Source organism: Scylla paramamosain, chromosome 30 (assembly GCF_035594125.1).
Source record: "Scylla paramamosain isolate STU-SP2022 chromosome 30, ASM3559412v1, whole genome shotgun sequence".
In the NCBI taxonomy this organism is placed as follows: domain Eukaryota; kingdom Metazoa; phylum Arthropoda; class Malacostraca; order Decapoda; family Portunidae; genus Scylla; species Scylla paramamosain.
In genome coordinates, this window is record NC_087180.1 from 14,831,818 (window position 1) to 14,852,881 (window position 21,064).

The window sequence follows — 21,064 nt, forward strand, 5'->3', positions numbered from 1 at the left end:
GAGTACAAGAGGGGTAACAGGAATGGGAGAGGAGTTACAAAGCAGGGGAAAACAGTAGAAAAAGTAGAGACGACGCGTTTGCGTTTGTTAGAAAGGTTGTTGAAGATGTAAGAGGTTTGACAGGGGAAGATAAAGCTGAGAAAAGTGAAGAGCAGTAGAAGACAAAAACTGGTGGACAAAACACCTTGCTATTTCATTCATATTAGTTTTCGAACGAGGCTGCAGCCTGCTGAATGTTGTCTGCTCCCTGGCCGCGCATGCACAGAAGACGCACCTAAACATTGTTTCACTATTCATGCCACACTTGTTTCGTGACAGCGATCCTGTTCTCACAGGCTAATCAACGTGCCTCATTCCTGGAATTATCTGCAAGTATCTCGAGTATTTTGTAGTATCATAAGAATGTAAAATGACTATGATACTGTTAAGCTCCCCCTTTGTTTCCAGCTAGATAAATTTTCAAGCTTAATTTGTCGTGTTTTACATTGTGGTAGGATTTGAAGGAGTATATTTGACGTTGTCAATAAAAGTATATGTATTGATATGATATACTTATTTGATTTATTATATTCATTCTCAAGATGTAAGTGCGCATTGTAGCCGTCACTTGTCAATGTCCGTATGTCTGTATGACAACCCAAACAGAGACTGGCAGAGAGATGTCTTCTTACTACTAATGACCTGAGGGAGAGAAAGACATGTCCATTAAGCATCTGGAATATTTAAAGGTATCTAGCACCCACTTAACTCTTACTTATTATCACAGGCGAGAAATTATGGAGATATAAGAGTACTTGTATCAGACGTCTTCCTCCATCTATTAATTCTTCCCGCTTAATCTTTCCACATATCAGTTCCTCTTACCTGTCTCCACTCAGTCTGCCCTAGTCACCAGCTCCTCCCGCCTGTCTCCACCAAATCAGTGTCATGCGAAATCCTTGAGCTGCGAGAATGCTGACGAGTTGGCCTCCTGCACATGCACATCCTAAGGCTAAAATTATTTCGCATATGGAACATGCGAGGTTTTTGGATTTGGTTAAGTTAGGTTTAGATTTTAGTTAGGTTAGGTATGGATTAGTTACGTTAGGTTAGGAACCCCATCTTGCACCTCGTGTATTTTGTAGGCCTATATAGGTGCTGATACAAGTTTCTTTGTAAGATTATTCAGTAACGACCTGAAGGCAGCTTCTGTTTATAAGAATCAAGACAGGTTTTATAGATCGAGGTATAGTCTTTATAATAAGGCAGTGGAAAAAAAAGAGACAAACCTTGGAGCTCAAGAATCTCGCAGGCTGTGTGTTGTGGTGCTCAAGGAATTTGCACAACCTGGTTCTTGTGGGTATTTTCGCAGTTTGTAGCATAAACCTTGTTAATCCTTTCACTGCGATACAAAACAATTAAGTAATGCATGAGATCTTTATAAGCAACTACAAGAAAGAAGGGAATTAAACAGCATAAATTTTGCAATTTCTACACAATTTAAAGATTGGAGGTGGCTGCAGAACAAGTAAAGATGTTTCAGAGTGATTTTTTATTAAGGAAAAGTGTACCTTTAACTGTAATTATTAAAGTATTCATGAACTATTGTATCCTCCACTAGAGTGTGTAAAATTTGTTTGTGTTAAAAGTTATTTTCTGATGACACCCAGTTCTACTTTTCCATCACTGATATTGAAAATACAAGTGCTAAGATCAATAGTGTTATTAATTCAGTCAAGGATTGTATGCATTATAAGCAATTGAAATTAAATGATGATAAGACTGAATTAATGCTTGTGGGGAAGGACACTCTATGTTATTTTGGTGACGGTAACATGATTATAAGTGGTTATGAAATTCATATTGTTGAAAGTGTTCGTGACGTGGGAGTGTTGTTGGATTCCAATTTGACACTGAAATGTCAGATAAATAATGTCGTAAGGATAGCTGGATATTACCTTAGAAATATTGCTTTTATCAAGAAATACCTGGATGAAGATTCTGTTAAGAAATTGGTGATTAACAATATTATATCGAGTGGATTATTGCAACTCAGTTTACTATAACCTGCCAAAGCTCCAATTAAGGAAATTACATGTGGTCTTAAATAGAGCAGCAAGATTAATCAAAGGAATTCCACTACGAGAGAGAATTACTCCTGTTCTGATAGAGCTCCACTGGTTGCCAATAAAAAGCAAGGATAGTATTTAACTTATGTGTTTTGACACACCAAGCTTTGATTATTGGTCATCCAGCATATTTGAGAGAATTATTACACAAAATATAGCCAGGTGAAGGCATTAACACTCGTCGAGCCACTTCTGGAATGACACTTCATGAACCACGGTACTCTTCAGATGTTGGATTACATGCTTTCAGTTCTGTAGCCCCAAGACTGTACAATAAGCTCCCTCCTGACATTAGAAAAACAAAGGATCTCTCCAAATTTAAGAAAGAACTAAAAACATTTCTGTTCTCTGACTGCTATGACATAGAAACATTGACAATTAACATGGCATATAAGTTGTGATCGATATTGAAAATTTAATGAATTAAAATACAGTATGTGGGTCCTGCAGAGCACTTTGGCAGAAGTGGGACCAGATAAATAAGAAACACAAGTACAAGTACAAGTACAAGTAAATGTATTTTGAATAGGGGATGTAGCAAGGATGACATAAGCAAAGTTCTCAGGGTAGGACAAGAATTAACAGGTTCAAGCTTGAAAGGTTAGATTTGAAAAAAAAAAAAAATGGGAAGAGATTGGTTCTGAAATGGAGTGAGTAGACTCAGTAATCAGGCTGTTAACCAGTACAGCCCTGTCGTCAGCATGTTTGTCCACCGAGGGCCCTCTGACGGCTTTATCTGACACCACCTTCTTTCTTTATTTATGCAGCTTGTATGGTAGCTAAGGATTTCCAAATTGGACACATGGTAGCTCTCTCTCTCTCTCTCTCTCTCTCTCTCTCTCTCTCTCTCTCTCTCTCTCTCTCTCTCTCTCTCTCTCTCTCTCTCTCTCTCTCTCTCTCTCTCTCTCTCTCTCTCTCTCTCTCTCTCTCTCTCTCTCTCTCTCTCTCTCTCTCTCTCTCTCTCTCTCTCTCTCTCTCTCTCTCTCTCTCTCTCTCTCTCTCTCTCTCTCTCTCTCTCTCTCTCTCTCTCTCTCTCTCTCTCTCTCTCTCTGATGAATGCATGTAGGATTGCACAATTAGGAGGTCAAAATTAACAATTTGGGGCAAAAATGAGAAATAGCAACTCACCCACTCTACCCCACTTGCTGCAGTGATGGAATCCTTGTCAAACGGTCAGTAGTCAGTAATGTTTATGCCATGTCTGACTACTGCTGCTCCACTTTGAATGTGGTTTTGGACTCTCATCATGAGTTCAGTGAGTCTGAGTCCTCTGGGGATGAGCCAAGTCAGGATGAACTGGCTGAGATTGAAACTCCCATCATGCCCATGGTGATGAGAGCAGCCACGCAGGGTGATACCAGTGGCCTGGTGGAATTACTGTCATCACACTGCTACATTTGGTATAAATTTACACACATAAATAGTATATATTTTTTAATTCCTATAAACCTTAAACAGTTGTGCATGAACACAGTCAAAAGACAATCATACTGCTTACAAACAACACTAAAGCAAGAATAATACAGCATCAGAGTGGTGAGCAAGATGAGGGAGGCTGGCAGTTGGCCAGGAGGACACACCATAGCATGCTCCATAACCATTGCCATAGAAGCAAAAATAACTTGATCTTTCCTCAAGTTTTAGATTATTTCAGGTTGATTTGTCATAGGAAAAAATTTATTTGAGGTCGGGATTGAGGTGAAAAAGGCTCCAAATAGTGCAAGGCTGTACAGGTTATTGCCTTGTCTTTTTGTTTTATGTCCAGTTTTCTTAGTCTGTCAGGGCTAGGGCAGTGCCTCCTAACAAAGACTGTGGCCAGGATTTGAACTTGTGCGACTGATGACCCCTCGTTCCCCAAAGCATGCATGGTCCCACTGTACCACGGCAGCCCTATTAGTGTCTGGTCATTAGGGAGCTTTAAAAGATAATTAGACAAATTTATGGATGATGACAATAGGTGGAAGTAGATAGGTTTGTTTTATATGGGGACTGTCACGTGTAGACCTGACAGCTTCTTGCAGCTTCCCTTGTGTTCCTGTGTTTTAATATGGGTCTTTGCTTTACAGGTCAAGGACTCAAAGCTGCTGGTGGTGGAGGTGCGGCCCATAAGATGTCTCCTGGACACTCCCTCGGGCCCCACCTACACTGATAAATGGATGGAACACTCACATTGGAAGGTGACTCTCATTTCATTGCAGTTCTTCAGTTTGATTTGGCCTCAGTTTATTTATCTTGTTTTGTGTTTAGCTAATGATGACTGACTTTATTCTATGCTTAAGTAACAGTTACTGATCGACTTTGTCATATACTTAAATAATAATAACAACTGACTTTGTCCTATACTTAGGATACTGATTTACTTTATCATATTCTTAGATAATAATAATTTATTTATTAGTGACTGATTTATCAATGACTGACTGGCTTTGTCCAGGAGCTTCATCATCATCTGTTGGAGGTGGTGGAGGAGTATGAGGAGCAGAGGGCTGCCCTGAATGTGGAATGCAACAAGCCAAAATGCAAGAGTGGCAGAACACTACAAATTGGGTAGGTAGCCAGCAAGACTTCATTCCAGGCCTCTCACTCATTCAGTCTTTAAAGTCTCTAAGGTGATAAAACTCAGAGCTGCTCTTTTTAGCCCTGTTGTAAGTGAAGCGAATTATGAAGTTTTTAGATGTTATTAGATTATAAGATGGCAGATAGTATACATGTAAGGATAATGGGTTCTAGCAGCTTGCCTTATTTTCTTATGTTCTTTCTTATGTTCTTGCTAGGAGTCCTGCCATTCAGTGTGTATTGTGTGATAAAATTGAGAGGCACCAGTTTTAATTCTCTTGTGAGTGAAGCAAATTGTCAAGTTTTCAAGATGTCATTGGATTGAAAAAGAGTAGATATAACACTGAGAATCCTGCTGTCCAGTGTGTGCAGTATGAATGTAAGTGTGCCTCCTTCAAAAGACCACATATTGCCCATGTCGTACTGCAAGGATCAACAGGAAGAGGTATGAAAAGAAAAAAAATCAGAAGTAAGATCAGGCAAAGACACAGCAAAAATATATTGTATATTATGGCATTTCATGTTTGACAGGTACATGTTCCGTCCTCTTCCACAATGCTGGTGCTCCCTCTACTTCCTTACTCCAAGAAATCTGAACACCTGGACAGATGATGGGAATGGCAGCGGAGACCTACAAGATAAAGGTATAGCATTATCTTCGATGAGTTTGTAAAGTCATGTTCAGTAGTTTAGGATAACAGTATGACATTATCTTGGATGAATTTGTAGTCATGTTCAGTAGTTGAATAACATTAACTTCAATTTGGACTGTTGGTAAAGCCTTTGGAATGGTGCTGTCCCACATACACTATCAGGGAGAACGAATGAAACTTCAAATCTCCACTATATATATACTGTGTGCCTCCCATCACCAGGGGTCCTTAATTTTTTGTTCTTTCTCATTTGTATTTCTCATGCTTTCTTTAAAGCTCAATGCTCTCAGTGATAACTATTATCCATTTCAGGCCATATGAGGCATAATTTTTTTGCAAATATCTTCTAAACAAACTGTTGGATCAGTGACATTTGGCACAGCTTGTTTGACACCGTACCCAAATTTCTTGCACTATAGCTGTAGCCCTGGGTGGGCCACCTGATTACATGCAGCCCTACCAAAAAAAATAAATAAATAAAATAAATAAATAAAATAATAATAATAATGGAATTTATAATAATAATAATAATAATAATAATAATAATAATAATAATAATAATATAATTATTGTTATTATTATTATTATTATTATTATTATTATTATTATCATCATCATCATCATCATCATCATCATCATCATCATCATCATCATCATCATCATCATCATTAAAATGCATAAATGATTCTTTATCTACTAGTTTGCATTAACATATGTATGCCTTAAAGAAAAAAAAAAAAAAAAAAACATGCTCCCCTAGAACAAGTATCTACACTACAGTTTATTCATGCTCTTTGAGTTTCACCTTGCTGACTTGTCTACCATGCTTATTGGGTAGGTACTGGACAAGAGGGGAGAGAGAGGCTTTGTCTCTGAGAGCTGTGACTGGTCCTGTGCACATCACAATCAGTCGGGTCGCTTCTTGCAGCTTCCCTTATTTCTTATGTTCTTATGTTCTTATTTGCAAACTCACAGTGCATGTAGTCAAGGCTTTTGTTCAGGCAAGTTTGTGATTATTTTATTTTCTGAAATATTTAATAGGTACTGAATGATGTGTCAGTGTCATTAACATTGTTAATAGAGATGAACAGAGGCAACAGCTGGGTGGGCTGTGTGCTGAACATACCTGATCGGACTCTAACTGGTGCTCTGAGGAGTGGCAGGTGGTTACAGAAACCACTCAGCTACAGAGGTGCAGGGACTGGGGTGTAAAGAAAGAAAGTTTATTAACTCACTCTCCCCAGGAATCAAACCTTAGATCTCTACTCCACTTAGAAATTTTTGGTTGGGAGCTAAGTACTAGTGCCACCCATCCCCAATTATTTTCTAGATCTGCCACTGCACTACAGTGCATTGCCAAGTTTGTTTCATTAAAAGAGAAAGAGTATAAGAAAACAAGGCAAGCTGCAAGAAGCCATCAGGCCTACATGTACAGTAGCTGCTCTCTTATAATCAAATGACAACTTGAAAACTTGGCTTTGAAGGCAAAGCTGGCAAGAACAGCATAGGTGGAAGGTTTTATGTAATGTAGTTGTAATGTGTGTCACTTGACCACTTCTCTCTCCACTCCCGTCTTCCTCCTACCCTGTATCTTGATGTTCAATTCTACCATGTTTAAAATATTCCTCAATTTTAGGTTCTCCAATGTGCTGCAAATCTATCAGTTTCCTGAGTTTGCAAGGAGATTCTCAGTAGAGCAGAGGACTTCCCTTTGAGAACAAACACATAACATAATGGAATGAGGACAGAGGGTTACTCAAGCTTTTGGCCCTGACTGTACATATTTTGAGTTGCTCTGACAACTGAAAGGTCTAAGATAAAGGCATTAAATATACTTCCTTTGATGCTAAATGGTCCTGTAATCTCCAGGGGGACGTTATGAGGACTTGGTGGCTTGTGGAGAGATGCTGGTGGTCAGTGTGACTCTTAGTGATCTGGCTGGTAGCTCCTCTCAATCAGCTTTTAGTCAGAACTCAAGTAAAAGTCATCAGCAGGCAAGTACCACCAACAAGCTGATGAAGGCCCTGGGCAGCAAGATGGAAAACACTATCTCGGACTATTTCAAAACTCCTGAGGGTAGTGATTCCTGTGTGCCATTCAGGGACACCCAGTCGTCCAAGAGAATCTTGTCAAGTGGACCTAGGGAGGGAATGTCTTCCGCTGGGGTAAAGTACGTTAAACGCCATTAACTTGTTTCTAAAAAAAAAAAGGATGTACTCTAATTTTTTTCTTTTTATCATTTGTTTTTGCACTTGTCTCATAAATAACCTAGAAAATAAATTAGTTTCCTTTTCTTTCATAGCTTTTTGTGTCTTTATGGAGAAAGTGTTTTTTTTTTTACATGGTTCTGAATGTCAACAATGATTAATTTTCCTTACTCTACCTAATCAGACCAAAATTGCCCCAAAAAATAATTAAGACTGGGATTTTTCATGCCATTGCTTTGTGAGGTGTCAATACATCAGTGGTTGCCAGGATACATTCCTCTTTGGTGGTGGTTACAGATTATGTAAGTCCGGATATGTATAAGATCTTTTTGTGTTGAAAATATAAACTAATTTAGCCCCTGCACAGAATTGTTTTGCTCTCATTGTCCACTTTTTTGCTTTTTGTTATACTCTTCTCTGTTGTAATGATCCAAATGTAGAAGCTCCCATAGTTCCACCTGTTATTCGATTGATAACATGCTGAGCTTTCATGCTCTGATGTGGTGGCCTTCTCCTTAAGCTCAGATCCGTTTGAGCTTCAAAATTAATTGTGCAGTTTCAGTGTGCAGAGTGTGTTGTGGTGGTGCCCTGGGTTGAGGTGGTACACTTATCTTGCATCTCTTTTTTATGCCGTAACTCTGTTAATGAAGTAGAAAATTATGCTAATTATTTTTTTAAATATTCTTGGTAATTATGTGGTACACTGGCTGTACTGGTAGTAGTGTGGTGTAATCTGGTGAAGTAAGAAGTAAAAATTAATACCTAGTATTTTTGGTTTGCTAATGCACGCTGAAAATCCTTTATCTTCCAAAATCTGCTGTTGAAATGTCTAGTGGTGGTGTTCTCAGTAATTTATTTTTATCTTCATGCCAGTGTGACTCAAAAGCAATGCAGTAATATTATTAGAAATGAGACAGGGAGAACTTTTAATGTGGCAAAGAGAGCATTACTACTGTGGTTAATGTTTGATGTAGGCTCTCAAGAGGCTAGCAAAACAATGATGGTGATGATATTGTAAAAAGTCATGTATAATTGTTGCTATGGTGTGCATTACAGCTAATGTAAAAATTGCCAACCTCAGTTTAAATATTGAGATGTCTCAGGCCTGCTAGTCATTGAGCACCAGTCTCTTATCTGAGTTTGTTATGGTCATTCATCCTCACATGCATACCAGCAGTTCCCCTGAAGGACTGTCAGCTACTGCCCTGCAAAATCCTACCTGTGAGGAGTTGGGCAAAGTATTTTGGTGATGGCTGGGTGTGGACTCTGCATAACAAGACTGCCAGAAAAGGCTGGAAAGGCTTCATGTTGTGTCACCAACATTACCAATACATGTCTAGAATCAAAGCCTTGTTTATCAACAATACATTGGTGCAGCATGTGGGTCCAGGAGCAGTGAGGTGATTCTTAATGTTCACTCAGCTCGACACAAATCACTCACCAGCAGCATATATTCCTTACTGGGTGCCCAGCTTGGCAGCCTGATATCTGTAAAATAATGACAAGAGACAGTGTTGTGATCTTGCTTATGGTAAAGTAAAAGTTGTGCATTTGAGGCAGGTAGAGGGCTTACTTATGGAGACGTGGGAGTAAAAAAAAAAACATGACCACTAACTCCAACAGGCAAGACTTGATTGTGTCAGGAAGACTTCTTCCCTCTGTGACTATTCACTCATATTGGTACTTTATGCAGGCAAATTTAATGGTGTGCTCTGTGCAATATCTAGGGTGGAGGTACACTTAACACTGTTGTAGTCTGATGACCCTTCATCTAGCAAGGTTTCAGTAATGACTGCAGTAGATTAACTATTACAAGTCTACTTTTTATATGTAGTGAAAATGATGATGATGATTATGGTGAGAAAATGATTGTGGATTGTAATTTCTACTTTTTTTCAGGACCTTAGGAAGACTTGAGAAGGAAAATGAAAGTGGCATAGTTGGTGAGAGTGTGGCTGACAACTGGCTTCACACTGCTGTAAATGCACCAAAACCTTTGTGTCTTACTGAGGGTGATTGCAATCCTCAGGAAGAGAGGATTAAGAAGAATGATGATCAGCTTCAGCATAGAATTAAAGTAAAGAAACTACAGTTACCAAAGAAAACTATGAAAGCTTTTACAAACTTGAAACAAACTTCATTGTTGGATTTTAAATCTTGTACAGGTTTGTCATGCTCAGAATCAGAGTTAAGAAATGTTTGTTCGCCTGCAGTAGCAAATGTGAGTGATAAAAAAGTAAATGTTCATGGAAACTTGAATAAAAATTCCAAAACATCAGAGGCTGATAGTGTTCAGAAAACAAAGGAAGATTTCAGGAATTCACCACACAAAAATTTGCTACTTGTGCTGGATGTGACTGGCAAATACAACAGTGACTTGCAAGTGAAGGCAGAAGTTGACTCAGAATCAGAGAATCATGATGAATTCAGGTCTTATGAGGGTAGTGTTACAAGAGACTTCCTTGTAGAGAGTGATGGTCAGCAGGTGAATGTTGAATGTGGGGCACAAAACATGAATGGGTTGGATTGCAGTCAAGTGTTTGTCTCTGGTGAAGAGAACAGATTGCACAATGTCTTGTACAGTGCCAGTGTGTCTCAGAGGAAAGAAGTTGATGATGTAGGAGGCAATGTCTCCCCACAGATAGATCTTTTTGGTTCCTTAGCCATACCAGACATTGCTGGGAAGGTAAAAGAGAACACAGTAGGAAAAGCTAATGATTGTGAACAATACATGCTTGTAGATGGATTATCATATGTCCCCTTAATGTCAAGAGGCAGTTCAAGAAATGCATCAGAAGCACTATCATGTAATTCTGACATGTTACCAAGCATTGTATGGCAAGAAAACATTGACACAGACTCATGTTTCAGTGGGTTCAGTATGTGTAAAGTAGAAATGAATGCTGGAGATGAATCTTTCCATGGAAGTAATAGGGAATATGAACAGCAGAATTATAGAAAAAGAGAGATTATAAGGTGTTCATCAAATTCTGAAAACGCTGCTGAAAATAGTCAGTATTCCTCAGAGAGAGCAGATGAGCCATTTTTGCATAAGAGGATTAAAGAAGAGCTTGTAGAATCAGAGCACAATTCACATGCATATTCACATTCATCTATGGAAAATGAAGATAATGTGCAGAAGAGAATACATCAAAATCAGGATAGAGAGATGTGCTCTGGCAAAGAAGAACATGATGAAAATGAGGAGCCACAGGAAGACTGGGAAATATTTTATGCAGTTAGAAAGATACCTGTGGAGGTCTCATCACAAAAAAAGTTAATATCACCAGTGAATAACCATGAAAAGTCTGTGCGCACAAAGACCGCAGAGGGTGACACTGCAAGTCTGTTCATTTCTTCCAACCGTGCAGACATTCAATCTAGCAAGTCAGGAGAGGGACCATCAGAAGTGTCAAAATGTGATGAATCTGCTAATTGTGTAAAAAGGCCTGAGGAGACTCGTCCATCAAGGGTAACTGTGAAATACACCAAATCCTGCCGGCAGGTCACTCAAAAACACAGTGATTTGAAAGCATCAGTTCCAGGGTGTCAAAACTCTTGTCAGCTTGGAAAGAAGCATAGCAGAGAAAAGGTAAAGGTGAAAAATTATAGGAATATGAATTCAGAAACAAGCCCTGAGTTAAGATGTCTTTCAACAGGCATTGAATATCCATCACGAACAGAAGAATCATTACATTCAGCCAGAGACACTGCAATGGAAGGAAATGAAAAAATTCACCCCACAGAAATTCTCCTTCAGGCTGAGGAGAGGAGTAATAGGCCGACAAGTCCTGAAATAGAACATATTCCATCTAGCATGAAATATCTATCAGGAGCAAAGAAATCATGTTCAGCTGAAGATTCTGTGATAGCAAGAAATGAAGAAGCTCAATGTACACAAGTGTTTGAAAGTGAAAATTCATTCTCGTCTGAGGAAAGGACAGAGTACATGGTTGAAAGACAGGTGGCAAGTGATCTATTCTCCTATAAGCATCATTTGGATGTGAAAGACACATTTGAGTATTGGTGTAGGTCTCAGAATGCCAGTATTTCACCACAATGGTCACCCAATGGAAACTCACAGGAGAATAGAAATGCAGAGTTTTCATTTGTAAGTGAAGAAGGCTTGATTACAGATGAATGTCTGTCCCCAAGCCATATGTGCGATCATTCTCCAGTATTGAGGGAGGAACCTGTACAATACAGTGCACTTCATGTTAATGAAGAAGAACCTTTGCTGCTTGCTTCCCAAAAAAGTCCAGAGAAAAATAATTTAGTGGGTGTTTTGAGAAGCATGAAATTTCTTAATAATAGACACAGGGAAGGTTATGGAGGATCGACCTCTGAGAGTGAATGGTGTGAGGGAAGACAAGCTGAAGTGATACAGGAAAAGAAAAAGAATTTAGTTAAAAGATGTCTTTATGCAACACCAGAGTTTTCAGAAACACAGACCAATGTCCTTTCTTCTGCATCAGATGAGAAAAACAATGAATTTGAAAAGAGGAATTCATATTTCAGAACAGGCAAAGAATCATTTACTGACTCTTTGGCAGCACATCATAATTCACTATGTTTCAGCTCAGGCTCAGCTGTAGAGGATAGCTTGAAGCAGGAGAATCACAGGCGTGAATCACGAGCAGGCTGCTCCACTCCACAACAGCATCAGACATGTACAAAGACACAGAAAGATGTTCACAAAGCTGCTGGTATGTATGATAAAGAAAAAGGCACCAGCAAAGTAGGAAAGAAGAAGAAAGAGCAGTCAAATATTTCATCTTTCTTTAACAGGAACAAGAAAGTTCAATCCAAAAGAGTATATAAGGTTAATTCTTGTCCTGCTAGTTTGTGTGGTGAGAGCAGTCAAGGAGTGCAAGCCCAAAAAACAATGGCACAGTTTTCACAGGATGCTGTTGGATGTGAAGTAAGATTGGATGCCTTAGATGAAGAATATATCCCAGAAAAAGTCTTGCCTAAAGGAATGAAGGGAGTCAGTAGGGAATTCTCCTCCCCTAATGTTCGAACAAATGAAATTTATCTTTTTAAAGCAAATGACCAATTGCTCTTGACTAAGAAAGCCAAAATACTTGCAAGGGATTCAGAGGAGTCAGATCATTCTGTAGATCACATGGAGGAAAATTTGGCTGAATCTTTCAGAGAATATACTGGCTGTGTGTCATCTAAAATCAGGCATGTGTCAAATTGTTTGTCTGCAGAGGACTTACAGTCTAAGTCATTGGAGAGTGAGCAAGTAAAGAACCTAAGGAGGAGTACAAGAATAAAGAGAAAAGTTCCTTTATTGAGTAATCAGTACTCTGACATAAATAATGAGGATGTTTCAGAGTCAGAGTGTTCCAGTGAAGTTGAGGATTCTTCACCACAACCCAAGAAATTGAAAGAAAATGCTCACAAATTTGCAGCAAAGGACAAAGAAAGAAAAGGTACCCTAAAGCAGAAAAAAATGGTGAAATATTTGAAAGAAAAGAGCCCTGTAAAAAAAAGGAGTGAAGCAGTACAGTGTAAGAATCCCTACAAGGAAAGCAGCAGGGAGATAGATGAAAACAAAGGTCAAGATGATACCAGTAAGCCACATTTGCTTATCAAGAAAAAAGTTCAGCAACGTGCTCATAAGACCCAGGAAGTGGTCTCAAAACCATCCACTAGCAAACATTTCAAAGCATCCTGCAGTAAACAAGAAGAGGTCAGCAAGACTCAAGGCATGAAGAAAAACTCTGACTTAAATTACTATAATGAACTATGGAATTTCTCCCTTGGTGAAGAGGGTGGCAAGAAGTACAAGCAAATGGGCAATACCATAAAACAGAAAAGTAAAAAATCCTCACCTAAGAAGGATCAGAGGGCCACCTCCTCAGGAAATCACACCAAGGAGAAACAAAAGGGAAAAGACACAAGGGAAAGAAACTCAAAATCTGACATGGAAAACTGTGCTCCAGATCACATTGATGATGACTTTTATTGGAAGATTCAGGCTGAGGTGGAACAGCTGAATGCCATTGTCTTGAAAGATGTAGATGACTTGCCAGTGGTGTCCAAAACAAACAGCAGCAGCAAGATGAGAAATGGAAGGAAGTCTCGTGGTCAGTACCATTGTGTTTTTAAGTCACTAGTTGAGTAATGAGCTACACTTGCTTTCCTTGTGTGTAGTGTTTATTGTCCATCTCACTCTTATTCTGTCCACTTCACTTATGGAAGAGTTAGTCTATATCTTCACTCTCCATCTCATCCTTATTCTGTCCACTTCACTAATGCAAAGATTAAACAGTATCTTCACTCTTATTCTACACTCTCAATACATTCATCACACACTTCATAGCACACCTTCTCAGCACTTCCTCTTTAGTGTGAAGTGGGTGAAATGATGAATGGACTGAGGGGATATAAAGGAAACTTTCAACTGACAGTATCATGACTTTTCAGAGGAAGAGTGTCAGGTCACGAATGTGGTGGAAGGCTCAACACGCAGCTTGGACTCTCTGAGGAACAGCTATAGGCAGCTGCAAAATATGACCAATAGTGACTTGGAACAGCGGCTGGAAGATAACATACCTTACTTGGAGGATGTGATTCGGGGAAATGTGCCTAACGAGAGACATCAGGTTGGTGTCCTCTGTGTCTGTGCTCCTGTACTCTGTCAACAAGTCTGTCACAGTAATTTAGATAGATCACAGTGGCACTGCCACAATTGATGGGCCTTGCTTGCTGATTTGTTGACATGTTCATCTTGTTTTAAAATATATGGTAAGTTTATTTTATTCCTATCAAGGTCATTGTTTGATTATAAGGATAAAAGTAAGGATTTTTTTTTTTTTTTTTTTTTTTTTTTTTTTTTTTTTTTTTTTTACATACTGTAGGTGCTCACTTAGGCTGGTTCCAACTTTTGCTGAAATTCGGTTTATATCATGGTTTAGGAATGGAACTCCAGCATGACACTAGGACCCTTCATATGTCAGACTATTTTCATTGGATAATCCAGTATCTTACAATCGAGGGTTAGTGTGCTGTACATTTTAAAACTAGACAAGAATACATAAGCCAGTCAGTGATTGAGAGCATCAATTAGTGGTCATGTTATTGTGTTTCCGTGTTCTCAAGCAGCAAAATTCCTGTGGCAGAGTTGGTGAAACAAGGTGTAGTTGAGACCAAAAAAAGTGACCAGTTTCTTACAGGTATAGAATCACCACAGTTCACCACATGATAGCATTGACTACTTGGCCATCACCTCCACTTTGGTATGCTGGGAAAGAGGAGACATCATCCTCATTAATCATCATCATCATCATTTACTTTAATGTTCCTCTTTTTTTTTTTTATGAGGCTACACCATCATTATTTCCCCTGAATGTCCTTCTGTGCCAGGGAGTAAGTTTTGTTCCAGAGTGACCTTCCAGAAATGGCTGCTGACTAAGACTGTCAAGATCCAAATGAGGAGAATTATCACTTAAGGAATATTTGCTTAACTTACCTTTGGGTGTTCATCTGGTTTGTTGCAGTGGTTCAAACAATGTAATCCTGAGTTGATGCTGCAGCAGGACTACCTCATCTATGGTCCTTTCACCTCTGATCAGTCACTCTTTGTGCTGGAACTTCTCAAGAAGAAACTTAGTCATATGGACAACTTCATTGGCAATTCCTATGAGGTGAGTACCTTCACATTGTTACTGTTGACTTAGGATATTCTTTTAGACTGTTGTCATTGGCTCTTGGCCAGAACACCTCTCACATTAAAAAGTAAAAAGAAATTTGTCTGAAGGCATAGATATCTTGTAATTATAGAAATATATTTAGATCATACCATAAAAATAGTGAAATATATATATATATATATATATATATATATAAAGTTTTCTTCTTTTTCTTCTTCTTCTTCTTGGTCTTTTTGTTGTTGTTCTTTATCTTTTTGTTCTTGTTCTTTTAATGGAGTCACAGTGCATTGGGTTACCAACACTAATCCACCTGCCCTTCACAGCTGCCTATCTACCGGTGCCGTGTCCTGGTGCCGACCTTCTTTACAAAAATTGTCATGGACAATGAAAACGTCACCTTGAATGAGGCTTACAAACTCATGACCAAGTTCAGTCTCAACCAGGACATTGCAGTTGATCTTCAGCACTCTGACTCAAGAAAGTTTTAAATTTAGAACCTTGATAACTATTGTATAACTCCTTAGTTTTAATTAAACATTTGAGAAGCAAGAATGTGATGCAGGATGTGGCATGAACTAAGGTGTGTCTGTTATAGTATCTATTATGGTCACTTATTTGGAGAATGAATTGTTTATGATTTGTACAAGATAGTTTTATTTTGACATATTAGATCTTTGACTACTAGATATCTTTCCTAATGGAGGTTTGGTAGCTGTCTTTCTATTTATTATGTATTTTGCTAGAATTATAAAAGACAGATTCATTGTTTTTATGGATTTGCCTTTGTTTCTGTTTGTTGTCATGTCGCTTAATCTTTTCACTGCCTGACAATATTTTTCCTATAATCACCTACAACTTTTCAGACAGTTTTGTATCCTAGTCTCTTAAATAGTTCTTAAGGTTGCAAAGACAAAATTGATCTACTTTCTCTTATTTTGTGCATCTATGCAAGCTCTTTTTTTTTTTTCTTTTTTTTTATGATGCTCTGAATGTAACCAAAAGATGACTGTAGCAGCAAAAAAATTAAGAGCATCATTGAGGAGAGGTCAATATCTATCTCTGTGTTTATATCAAGCATCTGCTCCTAAGCACTTCCACAAGGTCATGGCAGTGACAAGAATCTATTTCTCTTCTGTCATCAAATCCTTCTCATTAACCTTTCATCTTGCATGCACTCCAGCATTCTGTTTTGTTTCACTGGACATCATCCTCTTGCATTTCCTTCATGTATCATATTATTTTAATCCTATAAGTCTACTATTCTTTTTCAGTTCACTTGACTTCCTCACCCATTCCAGATTTCATTCCTTCACCTTTACTTAACATACCAAATCTACCAATTCTCCTATATACATTTTCAGTACTTTCACCACAGGCATTTCTCAAGTAACTCACTTCCACCACTACCTTTGTTTGAGGTGCCAGCTGATGACTCTGCCCTGTGCATATATATAACAGAATTGGAGGAAACATTGCCCTCACTGGTGCTTTGCACCTTTACTTAATGTCTAGGTTTTCACCTGAGAAAGACATCCGAGGATATAATTCTGATCATTCTTGGGTCATAGGTTTGTAAATAGCTTGTGCACACACACACACACACACACACACACACACACACACACACACACACACACACACACACACACACACACACACACACACACACACACACACACACACACACACACACACACACACACACATTTAGATATTGATTAAGTGCTCATTTAAAATCTCTCAGTCAGAACTAAATTTCTGATCCAGTTCCTTACTTATAATATCCCTAATATACTTACTATTTTTATCATAGTGAGCAGTACATATTTTTATTTTATTTTTTTTATTAGCAATACACATTCATCTGTGTAGATACCAACTCATTTTCTTTTATCATTCTATTGATTACTCCTTCTAGCCTTATTTTTTTCTCTGTACTGCACACCTCTCCACCCTTCCTACCATGCACAGTGTGGTGAAAGTTTGTTAGATAAGTGATTAGCAAAACATGGTGTTGTGTGTGGGATTCTGGTTGTGATTTGGTGGAATTGGGATTGAGGAACTTAAGAACATGAGGGAAGCTGCAAGAACCAAGTAATTCTACACATGGCAGTCCCTATATAATACAGGTCCTCCTTGACATACAACTGGGTTACGTTCCGGAAAGTGCAATTGTAAAGAGAAAGATCGTATAGCAAAGTTAAGATCAAATGGAAAAAATAGGGATGCGTTCCAAGACCTGTATGTATGTGCTCTAATGGCCCGTAAATCCCACAAAAAACATGGAATATTGTATTGTATGTAAATACAGCTATTGCCTAAAGTAATAAAACACATGTTACTTTAATAAAATAAACACAAGAATAAAACAATAAAATAAAGATTAATACTTTTCCTTAATCTCTTGGCCTTGGTATGGCAATCAGTGGAGGCTGCAGGGCATTTGGCATACATAATTGATGATATAAATTCACTGATGTTGTATATCACTGGTAAAATTATAGGAAGTAGTACAGTTACAGTAATCCTGGGCACTTCCACGCACAACACAGCTAGCGAAAACATCAGTGAGCACAGGAAACATTGGTTGTTGTAGCGTCACGGGGCTATGATCATTCACCCAAACAAATGCCTCTATACTTGCATGTAGAGCTTGGGTGATCGTAAAAATTAAGCATAACCGATCGTATAGCACTCAAGGGGTAGTAAAGAATGATCATAAAAACGAATTATCATAAAACAGTGAATTGAATAACAGAGAGAACCTGTACATGATTCTGTGGTATTTCATGGTAGGAATTGAAATGTTTTCTACTGTTATGTTATATTATGTGGTTACTGACTTGAATATTGCAATACATGTAATGAAGTACACTTTAGGATGTGGAGCTCTTGCAGGTGCAGATCTTTGGACTGGCCTACTTGATCCCATCCAGATTTGATCCCTCTTAAATCTGAACATACTTAAACCTGTCCCCATCTAAATCTAATCTCACTTACATCAGGCACCAGCTAAATCTTCCACACCAAATTCTGCCACCATTCAAATCTGACTCCATCTAAATCTGATTCCAACCAAATCTTTCCCCACCCGAATCTGCTGCTGCATTTAGGAGAATTACACTAAAACTTGGAAAGCTTGAAGTGCTCGGTGACAGCAACTATTACTTTGTATGTATGGTCATGCTAAGCCTCTGTGGTCAGAGTGCCATAAAACGGGTGTTGCATGTTCTTGGCACACTGTATACCAATCCTCATATACAGTATACCTAGACCCCCATGTACATACAGTTGGAAACTAAGTAAGCTTCTGTATTCACTTCTACTGTGTTTGCATTTCCCCTCCTCCTGGAGTCTGTGATCTAGCTTGAATCCACTGGTTGTTAAACTAAGTTAATTGCCAGTGGATAAGAGGGCTTAAGATGGGGGGAAAATGCTAAACCTGGTGGAACAGATAATGAGCTGTTACCAGACTTTTAATTGTGACTATATAGAGATATTTATAAGTGAGTTAAAATACGTGCTTAAGGTGAAATGCTACAGATGTGACGTAATGAAAAATTACCATTCCTAGAATGGACTATGATGAAAAACAGTTATGGCAATAGAATTTATATTTTTGATATGCATTTTTTGGTTTATTCTGGGATTACAAACATTTTTGGCTGTATGTGTATAAATATGATATTTTATAAAAAGATATAATGATGGTATTTTTATGTACTTCAAAAATATGATGTATTGCAATAAATGGCTGATGATGCATTGTGTCTAAAACAGAAATATGATGTATTGCAATAAATGGTTGACGATGCATTGTGTCTACTACTGTGGAGAGTTGTGGTGTATATGTCGTGTGTTCTGAGTAGTGAACCAGAGATCATTGAGGACTGGGAGGGACTGTGCTAACATCACTATAATGATTTTATGCATTGACTATTCATTCATTTTCATTTTCATTTACATTTGTCATCTTTGCTTATTTGTTCATTTATTTATTTGTTTACTTATTTATTCATTCATGTTTATATATAGATTAATCATCCTTGAGCTTTCCCTTGCAGTGTCCACTCAAAAGAACACACAGAATGAGACAGACTTCTGATCAACTGTGTAGAGAACAAGGGATAGAGATGAGACAGAGACAGACAGACACATGAGGAGGAAGCACAAAGACACACAAACATGCCAGAGAAGCTGAACATGGAACACCCATTACAACATCATTGCAACACCTGGAAACACTTGAGAACAGCACTTCAAAAGAACACAGGTAAGCCACTCATCACCACAACACTGCACTGGGACACTGCACTGTCTAACCCCATCACAAGTACATCCCAAACACAGCTCACTCAATGCAGTACCTTAAAAACGTACTGTATTGTAAGGAAACCCATGGTATATTTCCATTGGTTTCCCCTTATCCCCCATGCAAGGGTAGGGTGGATCTGAGGTGTTTATTTCATCTTATCTGTCCAGATTCTCTTCTACTGGGAATCTGGGCAGAGAAGATGGCTGGCAGAGGAGGGTGGTCGCTTTTATACACCAGGATTGCTTGGTCAGCAGGCTACCCTCACTCTCCTCCCTTCCCCCCTCCTTCAAGCTTTGCCCCGCCTTCCTCTTCCTCTTCCTCCTTTTCTTCCTTCTATTCCTTCTTTTCCTATTTTTTCCCTCCCTCCTTCACTTCATTGTCTTCAATTCTGTTCCTCTTTTTTCCCTTTCTCCATCTCCTATTTCTTCTCTTCCAACTTTTCCCTTCTCTTAATTCCTTCTCTCTTCCCTTCTAGTTTCTCCTCCTCTTCCTTTTATTTCTTCTCCTCATTGTCTTAATTATTTTCTTCGCTTCCTCTTTCTTTAGTTCTTGTCTTCCTTTTTCTATTTTTTTATATTCTAGATTTTTTTTTCTAGATTTAATAGTTTCGTCATTATGCGTGTATTTGTTTTATATCATACTATTCTTTATTCTACTGTTATCCGTGTTGATGTTGTTATTTATTTATTTTTTATAATTATTTCCTTATTTTCTCTTTTTATTTATTTTTTTTATATCCACAATTAACTATTTATTCTCCCTTTATTTCTTTCTTATTCATCCCTTTCTTCATTACATTACTTCTTAATAAGTTTGAATTTTGATCAATCGTAGTATTTCAACCCTTCTCTTCCTCCTCCTTCCTCTCCTCCTCCTCCTCTAGTCAGCGGTGAGTGTCATGCAAGTAACGTTTCTCTCTCTCTCTCTCTCTCTCTCTCTCTCTCTCTCTCTCTCTCTCTCTCTCTCTCTCTCTCTCTCTCTCTCTGCATATGATGTTGTTTTCCTTCTCTTTTCTTATTACTATTTTTTTTGTATCATCGCCATCAGTATTATCTTCTTCTTCTTCTTCTTCTTCTTCTTCTTCTTCTTCTTCTTCTTCTTCTTCTTCTTCTTCTTCTCTTCCTCCTCCTTCCCCCCTCCTCCTCCTTGTGACCTGTTGTGCTTACTGTTGCATTTTTAAGGTCTTGTGTTCATTCTCTCTCTCTCTCTCTCTCTCTCTCTCTCTCTCTCTCTCTCTCTCTCTCTCTCTCTCTCTCTCTCTCTGTTTTCCTTGTGCTCTTGTAAGAGAGAGAGAGAGAGAGAGAGAGAGAGAGATTCTTAATATCAAAATAATATCAACTCATCATGACATAGTACGTAATAATGTAGATTCATTTACCTTATGGTAGATGAAATTAGGGGAATATTTTTTATCCGATCTTCTCATGTAAAATTTGACATAACACAATACCATACCTGCGCTTCACATTATTAAACATTTCAGGGTGTGTCCCGATTACATGTTCAACAAAGTTCAGGAAAAGGTGAATAATTTAAGTTCCCAACGGTGTTTTCGGGATTCTAG

General features: G+C 38.3%; 1 protein-coding gene and 1 long non-coding RNA gene across 4 annotated transcripts; one reads left to right on the forward strand and one right to left on the reverse strand.

The window, feature by feature from the left end:
- Positions 1-135: 135 nt before the first annotated feature.
- Positions 136-18,999, forward strand: LOC135115895 (uncharacterized). Of its 3 annotated transcripts, none has more exons than XM_064033003.1 (9): positions 136-368; positions 4,175-4,285; positions 4,543-4,655; positions 5,196-5,308; positions 7,187-7,487; positions 9,424-13,619; positions 13,960-14,138; positions 15,033-15,179; positions 15,509-18,999. In XM_064033003.1, exons 2-9 carry the CDS (start codon positions 4,265-4,267, stop codon positions 15,671-15,673), a joined length of 5,235 nt encoding a protein of 1,744 aa, XP_063889073.1. In that variant the 5' UTR covers positions 136-368; positions 4,175-4,264; the 3' UTR covers positions 15,674-18,999. The 3 variants fall into 3 exon arrangements, with proteins under 3 accessions (XP_063889073.1, XP_063889072.1, XP_063889074.1); XM_064033002.1 differs by lacking the exon at positions 136-368 and adding an exon at positions 573-728; XM_064033004.1 differs by lacking the exons at positions 136-368; positions 4,175-4,285; positions 4,543-4,655; positions 7,187-7,487.
- On the reverse strand, positions 7,517-8,953 carry LOC135115900 (uncharacterized). Its single transcript, XR_010276093.1, has 2 exons — positions 8,744-8,953; positions 7,517-8,162 (listed from the first exon to the last, which is right to left on the reverse strand). It is a non-coding gene; the product is annotated as an uncharacterized LOC135115900 (long non-coding RNA).
- Positions 19,000-21,064: the final 2,065 nt, after the last annotated feature.

Bases quoted from the DNA above. Each gene is read 5' to 3' on its own strand.
- LOC135115895 (XM_064033002.1), top strand. From the start codon at position 699: ATGTCCATTAAGCATCTGGAATATTTAAAG. The intron at 4,656-5,195 runs GTAGGTAGCCAG...CATGTTTGACAG, and splicing joins GGCAGAACACTACAAATTGG to GTACATGTTCCGTCCTCTTC. The intron at 13,620-13,959 runs GTCAGTACCATT...ATGACTTTTCAG, and splicing joins AAATGGAAGGAAGTCTCGTG to AGGAAGAGTGTCAGGTCACG.